Source organism: Helianthus annuus, chromosome 11 (assembly GCF_002127325.2).
Source record: "Helianthus annuus cultivar XRQ/B chromosome 11, HanXRQr2.0-SUNRISE, whole genome shotgun sequence".
NCBI classification, from domain to species: domain Eukaryota; kingdom Viridiplantae; phylum Streptophyta; class Magnoliopsida; order Asterales; family Asteraceae; genus Helianthus; species Helianthus annuus.
Window position 1 is genome coordinate 4,898,509 of NC_035443.2, and position 16,774 is coordinate 4,915,282.

The 16,774-nt window shown below is 36.1% G+C and overlaps 2 protein-coding genes and 1 long non-coding RNA gene across 13 annotated transcripts; 2 read left to right on the forward strand and 1 right to left on the reverse strand.

The window, feature by feature from the left end:
- Positions 1 to 426: 426 nt before the first annotated feature.
- LOC110889264 lies at positions 427 to 3,359 on the reverse strand. 11 transcript variants are annotated; one of them, XR_004871911.1, is made up of 8 exons: positions 3,201 to 3,359; positions 2,904 to 3,107; positions 2,711 to 2,814; positions 2,507 to 2,604; positions 2,258 to 2,443; positions 2,003 to 2,056; positions 1,446 to 1,623; positions 427 to 1,133 (listed from the first exon to the last, which is right to left on the reverse strand). It is a non-coding gene; the product is annotated as an uncharacterized LOC110889264 (long non-coding RNA). The 11 variants fall into 11 exon arrangements; XR_002563489.2 differs by having other exon boundaries at positions 427 to 682; positions 1,064 to 1,133; positions 2,258 to 2,598; positions 3,201 to 3,358; XR_004871913.1 differs by having other exon boundaries at positions 2,258 to 2,394; positions 3,201 to 3,358.
- A 622-nt stretch (positions 3,360 to 3,981) lies between these two features.
- On the forward strand, positions 3,982 to 8,645 carry LOC110889263 (BTB/POZ domain-containing protein At3g49900). The gene is made up of 5 exons (XM_022136769.2): positions 3,982 to 4,242; positions 4,841 to 4,910; positions 6,073 to 6,588; positions 7,239 to 7,904; positions 8,501 to 8,645. The coding sequence occupies exons 1-4, from the start codon at positions 4,082 to 4,084 to the stop codon at positions 7,881 to 7,883; spliced, it is 1,392 nt and encodes a 463-aa protein (XP_021992461.1). The 5' UTR covers positions 3,982 to 4,081; the 3' UTR covers positions 7,884 to 7,904; positions 8,501 to 8,645.
- A 2,796-nt stretch (positions 8,646 to 11,441) lies between these two features.
- Positions 11,442 to 15,689, forward strand: LOC110889262 (ADP-ribosylation factor-like protein 8a). The gene is made up of 6 exons (XM_022136767.2): positions 11,442 to 11,749; positions 12,365 to 12,446; positions 13,536 to 13,568; positions 13,945 to 14,066; positions 15,183 to 15,344; positions 15,425 to 15,689. The coding sequence occupies exons 1-6, from the start codon at positions 11,712 to 11,714 to the stop codon at positions 15,540 to 15,542; spliced, it is 555 nt and encodes a 184-aa protein (XP_021992459.1). The 5' UTR covers positions 11,442 to 11,711; the 3' UTR covers positions 15,543 to 15,689.
- The last annotated feature ends 1,085 nt before the right edge of the window (positions 15,690 to 16,774 follow it).

A 16,774-nucleotide genomic window follows, 5' to 3' on the forward strand; every position in this document is an offset into this window, starting at 1 on the left:
TAAAAATGGCAACACAACCAACACTACTAGAAAAAAAAAAAGATGCTTTCAACGCACTTTTCCGTTACAAATTCGTCACAAATTCAAATTTTCTACGGATTTGCAACAAAACCTTGATGTTGGAAAAAGCCTAGTTGCAAATTATTTACTACACATTTACAACACAGTTTTCAACGCATTTCCGACAAAAATATGGTGTTGGAAATTTGTAACGCGTTTCCTACGCATTTTCTAATTATCATTAGTAGAGTTTTGTAACACAATTGCAACGGAATATCCAAAAAAATGCAACTCATTTGTAACGGAATATCTAAAAAAATTGCAACACAATTGTAACGGAATATTAAAAAAAGTTGCAATGCATTTGTGACATAATATTTAAAAAAAAACTGAAAATTCAGATTTTTTGCTTAAAAATTGCAGGAAAAACAGAAAAAAACCACAAAAACTGTTTGAAATTCAACTTGCTTCAAACATTCTAACCTATCCCTTTCAGCAATTAATAAATTAAAAGGCTTCAATATAATTTAAACATGACAACTTAAATCTACAAGGTTGTTCCTATTGCAAATAACAAATAATACTTTCGTCGACAAAACTTTGGTTGACGCCAATATTGCCTGCTTTGCTCCGGTTCCTAGGGTTTCAGAAGTTCACCACAACAACCTTTGGTTGACGTTAACTACAAAAAGATCACAAAAATAAAGATTAGCATAAGAAAAAAACAAAGAAAAGAACTCGCATGAAAAAGTGTCAACATAAGTCTTTGGTGTGTTTACAAGTGTCAACAAAGAAATAAACTTTGCAGAGTTGATGTACAAATCCTTCACGTCACACTTTAGCTCTTGGTGTGTTTTCAAAAAAGTGTCAACATAGGTATAATCAAAACGACTCACTTCGACTCAAAATGCATTTTGACCAATTACCCAACATTCTAGACTAATTTCTGAGCCATATGTAGAACTTGTTGAAGCTAAAAGAGCAGCCTTTATAACACATTTACACATGGGCAATAACACAATTAGAAAAAAAAAACTGTAAATAAATTAAGATCCACTCAAACCCGATCACGGAGTAGATGATGACACTGTAAACCACTGTTTGCGGCAACACGTTGGGATTTCCACTAAAACCTGAGCAAAAGCATATGATTTCAATTATTTTGAACAATATGATTTATGAGATTTTATGCATTGAAACTACACATTGGGTGGTTTCAAACGGTTTGAGCAATTTGACTTGTTACTTTCAAGCTATTGTATTTTTTTCACCCTTTTGATCCGTTTTGAAAGAAAAATAAAGATGACCTGAATCAACCCATTCATTAGTTAATGGGTCGAGATAACGTCTTATAGTCGAGATAAACTCAACTCAAATGATCAACCGCCTACTTTTTTTCAAAAAAAAAAAAAAAATTAAAGCCATTAGTTAGAATGGAAGCAGACCTTGGAACACTCCACCCCTTTGCGTTTTAAGGCACAATATGGTGATCTCTCACGCGTATGTGTCAGCACACACTCACATCCACAGCTTCATCTTGACCGCAAACTCGTTCTTTTAACCGTTCATCAAGTCCCACCAATAGCATTCTTTCATAAACAATCAACTGCTGAATTGGAATTCCTGACCATAACGAAGCAACTTCTGTTATTTCACCAGCCAGGGGCGGACCTTTAGTTATGTGGGGCGTAGCCCGGGCTACGGCTCAAGTTTTTACTAGTAGTGTTAATTTTTTAATTTTTTTCGATTTTTATGCATATGACACCCCTGAACAAGTACGAGGAACCCCTCAAAATTTTTTTTACAAAATAATAAGATGTTGGTAAGCCCAAATAAGTAAATAATAACACATTAGGTAAGCCCAAATAAGTAAATAATACACATTTGCTAAGCCCAAATAAGTAAATAATAGCCCAAAATTGAATGATTATTGATTTGGGCAATTGGGCGGCATGTTTTTTTAATATTGTATGATTGCACGATAAAAAAAAATTTGGGATACCCCTGAATTGATGTTCTAGTTCCGCCACTGTCACCAGCTCCCACTATTGTAGGCCTAAATGTAAAACAACAATTATTTATTATAAAAAAAATCCAAGATGAAATTGGTGTAATAATTAAGTATAAGCATAAAAAATACCCTTTTGGTAGCTATTGAATTGACTGGTTTCCTTTTAAGATCTTTTTTTTTTTTTTACATTTTATACTTTCAATAGAACATGATCAGGCACTTAAAAATAACAAAATTTGTGCTTACCCGACTCTTTAACCTCCCTAATTAGGGAAGTTACACGTCCCTCTAATTCACCCCTCTTTTGCACCAGAAATTAAATCTCCATGAAACTTTGGAGGCTTAAACTCCAAACTCCTCTCTTTATGAAAAATTTCAACCTCCTTCATAAACGCACTTGATTAGTCTGGAACAGAGGATTAAATCTCAGCCCTTCAATCATCAATTTTGCAGTGTTAGATTGCAGATGTGGAAGTTATTAGATAAAATATATACATTATCAAGAAGATTGACGAAGCCGATATGGATTTCCGCAAGCGACTGACGACCAACTTAGGAAAGAGCACGAAAGTGGGGGTGTAAAACATCTGCAACTTGAAAGGGATTAGGAATTTAGGGACAAATCAAATCGGGTGGGTTAGTAACACAAATACAAAATTTATAATCATAAGAAACCCTAACTAAAATCTAGATGCTTACCAGGATGTGATTGAATGAAGGTTTAGATAGCCATTGATGAAAGCTATGTTATGTGTATGTGTATATACCAGATGTGTACAAGGGGAAGGGTGTATGAAGGCTACCTGCGACGTGAGGAGGAAGGGTGTATATCAGATGTCCCCTAATCGTGATTTATGCTACCAATGACTGTTTTGAATCAAGAATTGCGTACCTTGTGATCAATTTCAGAAATTTTGTGGCGTCAGTGTGTGTTAAGCAACGAAAGGGTGTAGAACGGAGGCGGCGCTGGTGTCAGACTCAAACAACAGCGGCGACGAGTAGAGGAGAAAGGCTTACCGACGGCAATTGTGTGAAGCAAACCATTAATACTGTCATTTAACTTCAATAACCACCCACCACTGTCAATGAAAACGCCCTGTATATAAAAGATTAAAAGGAGGAGTTATGAGGTGTAAAGCAAACATTTGTTTAAACAGATATAAATAGAGGAAGGGTATATTACAGTTACCTGCAACAACGTGGGGAGGAAAAAAAGGAGACATGGAGGTTTACCGGAACCTGTGCAAAAAAAGTGGAGCTGCTGAAAACTTAAATGAACCGCCCTAAACTGCTAGAGTAGCAGTTATTTTGGTGAGTTTAAGTGGCTGAGATTTAATCTCAGCATGATCCGACGGTGGAGATTGATTTCAAAGGTAACTTCCACTTAATGGGTTCCATATATATATATATATATATATATAATATAGTTCTATGTTTATCATATAATATTTTTTTTAACGACAAATATTTTTTATTGTTGTCTATAGGACTTGAACCTAAGACCTCCCACTTCCAATGTGTTTAAATGTTTTGTCTGTATCAATAGACCACCACCTCATTGGTTATCATATATTATTGTAAAAATTGATATTCAATGCGGTCGAAAACAATTAAGAGGGGTTGCAAAAAAAATTACATGACATATTTATAAATATAAATATGGCAAGTTAGCCTCAAATATCTTATAACTGTGCTAGTAACCGACATTTTTTCTTCATGTTATAGATCTTGTGTATATACCACGATATTAGATAGACTTTTTGTACGAAACACATATTGTTTTAAATTTTAACTGCACTAAAAATATATAATCTAACTCCATTTTCACTTCCAAAATTATAATAAATATACCGCCCAAAATCAAACTACCGAAATTCAAAAAAACAAAAACTTAAAGGACAAAAAACGGTACAGTAGGAAGGTGTAAGGGCATTTAAGATTCATCACATGCAACGCCATGAATGGGCCAAACCTGTAGCTTATCAACCCCCCCAAATATCCAAAGAGTTAATATTAAATCTCATTTATAAATGCAAATAAATTAATACTTGTATTCTATTTCTCTCCACCATGAAGTCCATCGTTTCTCAATCGGAGGATTGGCAGAATCTTAGGGTGGTGGAAACAATCTATGAGGAGGATTCGGGCGAAGACTCGTCTACCGCACCGTCTTCGCCGCTGCCTCCCTCCTCCCCGTCCGCCACCTCTCTTTTCTCCCGAGTTAAACAATGGTAAGTTATTCGGTTCAAAAGTTCAAATTCAGAAAAAGGTTGCGACACAGCTTGTTGCCTATTTGCCTGTCATTTTATTGTAAAATTTGTAGTATTTTTATATGAAAGTTATGCTAGATAAGTGTAGTCTAATTTAATAATTCTATATCTTAGTCTATGAAATGCTCGTCTAGCAATATGGTGTTTGCCCGTGAGTTTAAATTTTTGCAAATACAAGGTTAAGTCGTATTTAGAGATGTAAAAAATTGGCATATTTTAGTCTATGATCAGCTAGTCTAGCAGTATGGTGTTTACCTATTAAAAATAGTGTGAGTTTAAATCTTTGCAAATACAAGGTTAAGTCGTTTTTTTTTAAATCTTAGTATGTTAGAATTGTTTGTTTTTATATCAATTCCTTGAGAAAATTTTAATTTTTTTTGAAAGATTGGAAAGATTTTGAAGTTAGAAAGTAACGTATATGAAAGTTGAAACCAACAATTAAGTTGAAATTAAATTTTAATTAAGCGTTATTTTAAAGATTTTGATAAATAATTAACTGTTTATAAAATTTTAAGAGACATATACAGTTTATTCTAACATTTTTATGTCATATGTTTAGGTCCCAAAATAATGGAGTTGAAACCGATGTGATCATACATGTTCAAGGTTCTAGTTTTCGTTTACACAAGGTATGTATGTATGTATGTTTTTTTTTTTTTTTTTAGAAATTGAAAAAAGAACACTTATTAATCTTGAATTGTAATCAGTAGATAATTATATTTTTATTTATTCTTTTGTTTGTTGATAAAGTTCAAATTAATATATCCTTTTATTTGTTGGTATATGTTTATAAAAAGGTTTAGGTTACTTTTATAAAATTATCAACGTTCACAACATGTTTTATATAAAACACTTCTAACTTTTTCAACCTCTATGCTTAAAAGGTTAGAAGTTAAAAAGTTAAGAAACTTGATATTAAATTACATATGAAACTGTAGTTACGTTTTATTTCTCTGAATGCTATAAACATGTACACAAAAAGATCTTCAAAATCACTTTTCAAAAATCGTAACAAAACTTGAAAATTTTAAAAGAAAATTTGAAGTCTTTGAATGTGTTGATTTTAAATGAATTGTTTTCATGTATTATATATAAGGGTCCTAATAATCTCACACCTTAAAATCTTAATTTCACACTTGTATACGGGCCGTATAACGTTATACGACCCGTATAAAATAATGTAACATGACAAATATTTGGCCGTATAATGTTATACGGGTCGTATACATAGAAAAAATTTTAGGTCGTATAACATTCTATACGGGTCGTATAATGTTATAAGGTCCGTATACATGGACAAAAAACCATTCCCTGATTTTTTTTATTTGTGCAACAATCAGTTATGTGGCCCGTATAACTTTATACAGGCTGTATACATGTTGGGGTGTGAAAATAAGATTTTAGGGATATGAGAATAGTGAGACCCATTATATAAAGCGCGTTACTTGCATTATTTTAAACTATGAAAACTACATAATCATTTTTTTTTAAATTATATTCTGTCAAATTTAATTACATTTGATTTTAGGATTTTTGTACTTCTGTAATTAAAATTAATAAAAGAAATATTCCAACCTAAGAAGCTAAAAAGATATAAACAAATTAATTGCTATAGCTTGGAACACTACGCTTTTGCCAATCTCATTCACGAATTAAATGATGAAAATTAATAACCTAACAAACACATTATTCCAAATTTATTAGACTACACAAAAAGTCAGTACAAAAAATCAATACAAACCACATTAAATGATTATAACAACATTAAATTAAATCTTATGTTCCACCTAGGATCCTCTAGCACGATGCAGCGGATATCTCAAACGGCAGTTAACAGAAACTACCAACGTTACAATCTCTCCACCGTTAAACATAACGGCCCACACATTCACTCTAGTAGTTGATCATTGTTATGGAGGCCACTTGTTCATAACACCTTTCAATGTGGCTTCTTTATTGCTAGCAGCCGAGTTGCTAGAATTAACGCGCGATTCAAATGTTTGCGTAAGTCTAAGGGAAAAGGCGGATGCGTACTTGTGTCGTACGGTTTTGGGGGACAGGAATTATGCCGCGGTGGTGCTAAAGTCGTGTATGGGGCTTTTGCCTGATGTGGAGACGCGAACGGGTGTTGTGAGTAGGTGTATAGAGGCTATGAAGTTGAATTGTGATGTTGGGGATGATATGGCTTTGTTTGATGGTGTTCAAGAGGTTTCGGGTGAGGAGTTTCGGTTGGTGATCGAGTGTTTGCATCGGCGGTTGAATGGTAGTCATGATTTACTCTATAGAATCATTGACTTCTATTTCAAGGTAATTGTTGTAAAATTATTGAGTAAAATTAGGGTGTGTATGAGTCAGTTTTAGCTGTATTAAAAACGAAAAATCTAGTTTTTGAATTCTGGTTAAAATTAGGGTGTGTATGAGTCGGTTTTAGCTTTATTAAAAGTTAATAACCAAAAATTAGGTTTTTGGATTTTTAAAAATTGTTCGTCTTCGGTATTTTTGGTTTTCACTATTAGTTCACCTTTTGATATTTTTGATTTTATAATTTTGGTTTAGACAATGAAACTGTTTTTTAAGCTTCAAACTAATGAATTGAATATTCAATCTATTTGAAATCTTGGGTCTAAATTTTTTTTGTTAGTCTTTTTAACGAATTTTTTACACCTAAATACGTAATTATAAGTATTTTAACTTACATCTTGTATGAGACAATCACGGTATCATTAGATTGCTAGGTTATAATTAGGGTCCTAATAATCCCACACCCTAAAATCTTAATCTCACACACTGTATACGGGCCGTATAACGTTATACGGCCCGTATGGAATAATTTAACATGACAAATATTTGACCGTATAATGTTATATGGCTCATATACAGAGAGAAAATATTAGGCAGTATAATATTCTGTACGGGTCGTATAACATTATATGTCAATTAATTAATTTTACGTACAGGCAGAAAGCGGGAAGATGACAGAAGAAGAAGGAAGCAAAATATGCAACTACATCGACTGTTCGAATCTCTCCCCTCAAACGCTAATGCACGCAGTTCAAAACCCCAGGATGCCACTAAGATTCGTGGTACAAGCCATGTTCATTGAGCAACTCAACACTCGTCGATCCATTTTCAGCGCCGCACAAACCTTTAAAACCACCAACCACCGCCCGACCAAACAACCCGCCGCCGCCACCTCCGTCACCCTCGGAGCAATCCTCCAACGTGACGCCGCGCTCCGCCAAGTGGCACACCTAAGAGACACCATGGACTACACGAGCTCACGGATACAAAGTTTGGAAGATGAGATAAATGGGCTTAGAAAGATTTTGAACAAATCGGATTCGGGTCAAGTTACGGGTCAGGTTAAGTCCGAGAGTTTTCGGCTTAGTTCGGAGAGGCGGGTTGAGAGGGGGCAAAGAGGGTCGGTTTCTTCGGGTAGTTTGCGGACCGCGGATATGGGAAACGAGTCGGACTATTTGGGTGATCAAGGGAGTCCGAAACGGTTCGGGAAGCGGGTCATGAATGGGTTAAAAAGTGTGTTTCGTAAATCGGGTTTGGGTCGTAATAGGGGTGAGGTTAAATTGGAAAAAGGGACCAATTAGTGGTTTGAGTGTATTTTTGTGTTTTGACTAGGGCTGTTCATTTTTATCTAAAACCCGAAACCCGACCCGAATTCAAAGCCACCCGAACCCGAATTAGCGAATACCCGAGAAACCCAAACCCGAGAAACCCGACCCCGACCAACCCGAACTTTAAATGGTTCGGTTATCGGGTCACTTTTTTCCAGGCCAAAAACCCGAACAACCCGACCCGAAAAACCCGAATCACGAAACCCGAAAAAAACCCGAACATTTATTGTTTTTTTCGTATAAAAGTGTTTAGATTTTGAGTCTTTAATAGATGGAACACTAAGTTTTGGGTTTTTTAAATATTATAATAGCAAGTTGTCAATTTATCTTTGAACTTTGATGATATTTATAAAATAACAATATGAATTTTGATGATATTATGTAAGAAAAAAACATTTATTTTCATTTTACATCTAAACCCGAAAACCGAATAAACCGACCCGAACTAACCCGAACCCGAATAACCCAAACCCGACTAATCCGAACTTTAAATGGATTGGTTATCGGGTCAAATTTTCCCAGAGAAAAACCCGAACAACCCGACCCGAAAAACCCGAAACCCGAAGAAAAAACACGATGAACACCCCTAGTTTTGACCATTTTGTTGATGAAATTGGCTGCCAGTTTTGTAAAATGTTTATGTTTTGTAGATGAGGGTGACAAGTGGTTTGTGGTCATTTGGAGATTAAAATGGATAATTTTATATAATTTGTAATTTTATAGATGGATTATGGTGACCTATATTACCTACCAACATTGTTTGAACTTTTTAAATAGCTATAAAAGTAATAATTGAGCAAAATGTTTTTTGTTAATTTTAAAAGAGTTTAAAATCAAATTAATCTATTAGAATTGGTTATATTTATAAAAAGTTAAAAGAGTTTAAAAACAAATTAGTTTATTAGAATTGGTTATATTTATAAAAAGTTAAAAGAGTTTAAAAACAAATTAGTCTATTAGAATTGGTTATATTTATAAAAAGTAGTTTTGAAAACCGACTCTATAAGTTTAAGCGCTTATGATATTATCCTTCTTTTATCTGATTACTATAAGACCATAGGAGATGTTACATGTATCTAAAAACTGAAGGAGACAATGTCCGCTACTACCAACCAGAGCCGGTTCAAAATATTGTAGGCCCAAAGCGGATTAAAAAATTGAGACCCTTTTCATAAAAAATAAAAAATAAAATTTGTTTTAGATCCTATTATTCATATATCATCTCTGTGTATACATAATTATAGATGATAAATCTTAATATCAACAATCTTAAATCCAAAATCACCTACACATAATATGGTATTTTTAGAATTTGAGGCCCTATGGAAATGGTGGCCCAAAGCGCTTGCTTTATTTCACTCCCTCTTGAGCGCCCGACCTTGCTACCAACTAGAAGGAGTACAACAAACGTAAAGTACTCCATTGTCATTATTACATTAGAGAACCAGACTAAACCTATCAGTTATTATTCCTTTAACGTAAGATGACGCTACTATAACCCAACCTTTGGTTGTCATGTATGATTCTTAATCAATATTTGCATGCTATATGATGATGTTTCTAATCATTATCACCACTCTTCACGTCATTCTCACATCACTCCATCTTCTACCACCATACTCCATCACCACCCTATATGGTGTGGTGATGGTCCTCCCCATCAACCACCAACCTATCACATGCCTCAAATTTGGGAAAGGTGGACTATGGTGAGCGTGGATATATCCATGCTTTCTACACAAGGAGGAGGAAGGGAGTGGTGTACCATCATCACGATGGCATTCCATGACCCCCACACCTATTAGCCTAAGTAGTTACAAGCTCATAAACACCACACACAATGCATCACTGACCTAGTGTAGAGCGTTAACAACTCACACTTTAATACATTTTAGTTATTATCTTTGGGATATCTTTTAGTAAGAGCACTCACCTTGGAGTCTAAGGAGAACCACATGAGACTCTAGTTAAGACTACCTATTGTGGTCTAGGTGAGCACCCGGATTTATCCTCTAATATTGCGACACATTGCGCTGACTAGACGCCTACTCATCACCTTGCCCAGTCACGCCCCTCACTTGAGCCTGTTGTGGTAAGTTCACCAATAGCGCCCCAAAACACCCCCATTTTTTTCCCATCCGTGCCAGCTACCATACTCACTTCGGCTCGCATGACACCGTTGTGGTGTTCGCGAGCCAGGTTGGCAGCCGCGTGGCTAGCGCCACCCGGTCGCTTGACCACAACGGCCAGTCTAGGTAATAGTAGTAAATATTAAGACAAATGGGTAAATGTGACCTAAGTGGATGGTAGCATAGGTGATAGTAAGGGGTTGGATAAAATGATACAAAGTTCAATAGTAGGGACCCATCACCATCTAGCCTAAAATAAATTAAGTGACATAAAACAAACCAGAAACAATTGTCTGAAAGATATTTACAATGAATCCGGCCCATGCTCATGATGCTAATCAAACAAGAGTTACATTTAAGCTGACATGGATCATGATAAGTTGCTTTCATTGTCTAACACAATCATAATTCGCATGTTGCTGGTTACTCCTACAACAAAAGCCAAAGACGTCTAGGTGATGTGCCGCTAACCTAAACCAATAAGTATTTGAATTTCCACACGTGTGGAAACTGCCACGTGTTCCCACACAGTCTTCATTGCTTCTCCACCTTAGGGAGGCGTGGAACAACGCCAAATCATCTTCTCACCAAGTTTCATGCGAGCAAGCGTAGTGGAATGACTAAAAACTGCAAAAGTAACTATCACGTCACTGCCGCAGAGGCAGTGCGGATTTAAACCAACCCACCATTTTCCAAGGGTGTATTGCTTTAACTAAAAATAAATAAAAAAAGAGGTGATTGGTTAGTATGTAACGAGTAGTGGACTCCACCCCTTGCATCTTTCACACACGTTATTCTCTTGGCTTTGGTTGTATTTGAGGTAGGGATGAGCTCGGTACCGTCCGGTTCCGAACAGGTACCGAAAAAACCGGTATCGAAAATCCCCAAAAGTGGGTACCGGTACCGAATATACCCGGTTCGGTACTGGTACGGTACCGGTATTTGAGTGTAAAAATCGGTAAATACGGGTACCGAACCGGTACCGAAAATGTCAAAAGTCGGTACCGAATCGGTACCAAAAAAGTACCGGTTCGGTAAATTCGGTACGAGTACCGGGTCTGATTTGCTCATCCCTATTTTGAGGTCAGTGGTGGACCCAAGATTCTTTTTTTTTTGTCATCAGAGGTAGGGCTGTAAACGAACCAAACCTTCAGCAAACAGTTCGTCAACCGTTTGACGTGAAGTTCGTTTATGTTTTTTCGTTCATTTAGTTAATAAACGAACACGAACAAAATATCCCGTTCGATTAACTACATAAACGAACACGAACAAAAGTCACGTTTTTTCAACTTCGTAAACGTTCGGTAACATGTTCGTTTGTTTATGTTAGCTTGTTAAATGTTTCAATGTTTTTTTTTTAAATTTAACGAATAAAAGAATTTTAACCCTTGAAACATAGAACTGAGAACACAAAAGAGTTACCGGCACCAATCATTTTGGATGAAACCACATCCGTCGATAACAAATCGCAGTGAAATCAATCAATTCTTTGTTTCCGCATTCCCAATTTCAAAACCGGATTCCCTTAATTTCGATTCAACATTCTTTGGATACAGAGAAAGGAGAAACATACATAACTCTTCATTACCAATCAAACCCATCTCTTCCAATCAACAGATCTCATAATATTTTATTCCAATTCATTTTCTTTCAATTTTTTGTTCGAATCGTTATGGGCATATGGGAAGTTTTCCTCAATTGGCTGCGAAGGTACGTTATCTTTTCATTTCTGCATCCAATTCGATTTAATATTGTTTGATTTTTTTCTTTTTGGATGTGGGTTTGGATTCATGTTAATGGATGTGAAACAAAATTTGAGATTTTCAGGGTTTGAAACAAGAATGTCTATATATATATATATATATATATATATATAGGGAGCCGCTAGAATGAGAACCACCCCGAGTAGTAAGAACCGCGAGAACTACACCCCATGGAGCGCCGTTCGCCGCGATTTTTTTTTACAAGTAGATGTGTGCATTATAAACACGGCCGTAAAAAATCACGGCGAACGGCGCTCCGTGGGGTGTACCCTTTTACACCTCAAGTTTGGTGAAAAAAAAAGAAAAAAGAAAAAAAATTAAAAAACACCAAACTTGAGGTGTAAAAAAGTACACCCCACGGAGCGCCGTTCGCCGTGATTTTTTACGGCCGTGTTTATAATGCACACATCTACTTGTAAAAAAAAAATCGCGGCGAACGGCGCTCCGTGGGGTGTAGTTCTCGCGGTTCTTACAACTCGGGGTGGTTCTCATTCTAGCAGCCCCTATATATATATATATATATGAATGTATAAACTAATATTGAAATGACATGTTGATACAGCCTCTTTTTTAAGCAAGAAATGGAGCTTTCTTTGATTGGTCTTCAGAATGCTGGCAAAACTTCACTTGTTAATGTTGTTGCTGTAAGTAATTTAAGACAGATGTTCAATACAGAACCAATTATACATAGAGACAGTGGCGGATCTTGTCCGTTGAACGTGCCAGGGCCGGAAGACACGGGCACTAAAAAAAACCCGAGGAAGCCCGTGCCAAACATAGTATATATAAAAAAATTTGATCGAAATGCGGAAAAATTAGCACTACGGCCGAAAAACTTGCCTGGGTCGTGGCCCTGCCAGAGCCCTTCTGAGAACCGCCCCTGCATAGAGATACGTAGAGAATTGCGAGAACCAGATACACACTTGTACCCGTAGTTGTCAATAGCGAGCGTAGCGTAGCGTATAGGTCTAGGCTCGCTATTAGGGTTGTAGCGATAGATAGCGATAATTTATTTATTTATTTTAATATAAATAGCAATTAAATATAGCTATAAAAGCTGTATTTTAGGTTTTTGTTAAATATACATGTAAAATAGCATATATACCAGGGTATTTTGATATAATCTACAAGGTTTCAAAAAATGGAAACGAGTTTCGAGGCGTTTTCCCTTCACCTCACGAGGAAGCCTCGAGGCGAACCGAGGCGGAATAAAAAAATAAATACAAAAATTATATATCTTATAAAAATAATAATACTAACTAAATTCATCATCAAAAACACACATAAAAAGACATAAATTGTTTGAAATTGACACAAAAAGTCAAAAACAAATATCAAAAACCCCTGAGGCGCACCTGAGGCACAGCCTTTTTAGCGCCTCAGCCCCTCTGAGGTGCACGTACAATAGAAACCCCCTGAGGCGCGCCTCGGAATCGTTTTTGGGTGTTTCGCCTCGAGGCGCATGCCTCAACCGTTTTTTAAAACCACGATAATATACATATAAATTTTTATTTTTTTTTCTAGTGTATCTCTATCTATAAAATAGCCGCCCGCTATTTATTGTTATTCGCTATGTAGCATACTAGCATATAGGTACCTTATCGCTATTTGTCGCTATTCGCCATTAACAACTATGCTTGTACCTATTGCGCATTTCTATCGTATGATCAGATCCTAGTTTGGTTTCTTTAAAATCATCTACTAACTTGATTAAAACCGTCTTTTGTTTGTAGACCGGTGGATACAGTGAAGACATGATCCCGACAGTGAGTTCTCTTCAAATATTACACCATTTATCTCTAGAAACTTTCTAATTATACATTTTGCATCTTACAAACATTTTTGAGTAAATTACGTTTTTGGCCCCTGTGGTTATATCACTTTTACTATATTAGCCCAAAATAAGAATTTTTAACATATCTGCCCCCATGGTCTCTTTAACTAACCATTTTGGCCCCTAAGTCTAGAGATCATGGGGGCCAAAATGGTTAGTTATAGAGACCATGGGGGCCAAAATGGTTAGTTATAGAGACCATAGGGGCAGATATGTTAAAAATTTCTTATTTTGGGCTTATATAGTAAAAGTGATATAAACACAGGGGCCAAAAACGTAATTTACTCAACATTTTTTCTTGTTTCCAGGTGGGATTCAATATGCGCAAGGTCACCAAAGGAAATGTAACGATAAAGCTATGGGATCTTGGAGGTCAACCGCGTTTTCGCAGCATGTGGGAGCGATACTGCCGAGCAGTTTCAGCCATTGTGTATGCAACTTTGACTAAAACACTTATTTTGAACGCATTTGACTTGTGATCTATGCCGTTAATATCGCCATATATCGGTTATCGCCCCCCTATTGAGATATCGGTGAAAAATATCGGTCAGAATATCGGTACCGATATTATCGGCGATATTGACCGATATATCACCGATTTTTCAAATTTCAGTACCTTTCTTTCTAGTTTTACCATTCGTCTTTCTTGTTTTTGCTGCTATTGGTGTTTTAAGTCTTAACTGTTAATTGTTAGTGTTTTATGTAGGGATGGCAATCGAACCCGAACCCTATGGGTAAACCCGAAACCCGACACATCTGGGACGGGTTTGGGGTCGGTTAATCGGGTTTGGGACGGGTTTGGAACTAGTTTTTATTTTTTTCGTGGGTTTGGGATGGGTTTGGGATTTGGTGATATACCCGTTTACCCGACCCAATTACCCGATAAAGTAAACCCGTTTACCCGATTGTATACCCGATATAATTTCTTTTATATTTTTAAATATGTAAATATATAATACATCCTTTATTCTATACACATAGGTATTTTGTCTCGTATACATTATAGTTATTTGATATATTTCTTTAGTGATAATACTAAATGTAACTGATTAGTAGTTACCCGATAGGTTTTGGGTCGGGTATACCCAACGAGTAAACTTTTTAAAATTAATGGGTTACCCGAAACCCGTGGGTATACCCGATACCCGATGGGTATTTACCTGCTAGAAACCCGACGGGTTTTGGGACGGGTTTGGGACAAACTTATCTGATCGGGTTTGGGGTTGGGATTACATAAACCCGTCCCAAACCCGACCCATTGCTATGTTGGTGTTTTAAGTCTTAATCAGTTCATACTTGCTACAATTGTTAGTGTTTTGCAAGTCCCGAAAGGTTAATTTGTTAGTGGTAGGAGAGTATACTGAATTGTTAGTGTTAAATGGCTATATATATATTAATTCTGCATGATATTAAAACTACCGATATCCCACCGCGATGACCAATATCTCAAATATCGGTGACCAATATCCGATTTTTTACCGCATTAATTGCTTAGCTTGTGATTTTGATTGTCTTGATGTTTTAAACATAACGTGTGCGGGCGCAGTTACGTTGTGGACGCTGCAGATCATGATAACTTGAGCATCTCAAAGGGTGAACTTCATGACCTTCTGAGCAAACCAGCGTTGACCGGTATTCCTTTGCTCGTTTTGGGCAACAAAATTGACAAAGCCGGGGCCCTCTCTAAGCAAGCTTTGACCGATCAAATGTAAGACTATTCCGATCATAATCATTTTTTGTATAATTGCTATATCCTTTAATTTGTGTTTTGTTGATAATCGTGTGTAGGGATTTGAAGTCTATCGAAGATAGAGAAGTGTGTTGCTTTATGATCTCGTGCAAGAACTCGACAAACATTGATTCGGTCATCAATTGGCTTGTGAAGCATTCGAAATCGCAAAGTTAAGAACATGACCGAACCAAATTAGCAAGAACCATGATCGCCATTTTTGTGTGCTTATTCTTTTTGTCGAGTTTGTCAAACTTTATGCAGACTATAGGGCTGTTTCGAGTGAATTTCCATATTGTTTTGTGTCATGCATTTTTTCTGCTTGTTGTGTTGTATATTCCTTTTCGGTTAGGCTGACATTTAAGCTCCACATAACGTAGCGATTTAGAGGGTCGTTCAATACATAACGAATCAAGGAGAATATTGTAAGACTGTAGAAAAAAACACTTACTATAATGATACTAATATTGTAAATAGACAAAATACAAATTGTATGTGGCTCTTACCGTCACCGAAGGTGAAGACCTTTATTGTCCCGACGCCTCGATTTCCTTTGATGGTCTCGACGGACTTGATATACTGAGGGTTTACCTTTGGTACGATATGGTCTAAATCGACTAGAAGGTTGAAAAGTTTATCGGCGGGTTAATGAGAAGCAACTCTAACTTTGAGTGTAACGGATGTCATGATGAATTAATTTGAAAGAAGTTACATAACAAACTGAGGTATTGTTCGTCTCACATAATGAAATGGAATCTTGATGGAATTGGAATGTTGATTTCACTCTTTATTTTGTTGGTTTCAACAAGAACATGAATTGTAATTGAACAACATAAGGAAAAGAATCTACATTCCAATTCCATCCAAATTTCATTGTATTTTCCAAATCAAATTTCAATTTCTACGCGAATTCTCATTCTAATTCCATTACAATCCATGAAACGAACACTAATTATAGAGATGATTTTTGTTACAATGAAATGTGCATCAACTTATTTATAGATATATAGGTTGAAAAGAAAGCCATCAACTTTGAGCAACAACTCTTGGGAAGATATTATATACTTTTGTAACCTTTCGATTCTTTGAGCAACCCGTATTTATTAATAAAGTTAGTTATGCCAACGTGGCTTAATGGATAAAAAAATATATCTAGCTTGAATAAGAGATATCGATACCCTTAACTAATGCAAAGATGAAGCATTGTGATCTCCAAGTTACAAGGAAAATGGAAACCAAAATTCCTCACCTCAATATTTAAATTCTTATTCGCTCTTAAATAGACGATACTAATTCTCACGCCAAATAGTGGTCATAGTGAGAACCCCCTTCTTGTGGCGAGGCTGACAATGTTTGTTTGGCAGAAATCGTTCGCTTAGAAATCAAGAAAAACATGTTTGCAACCCATT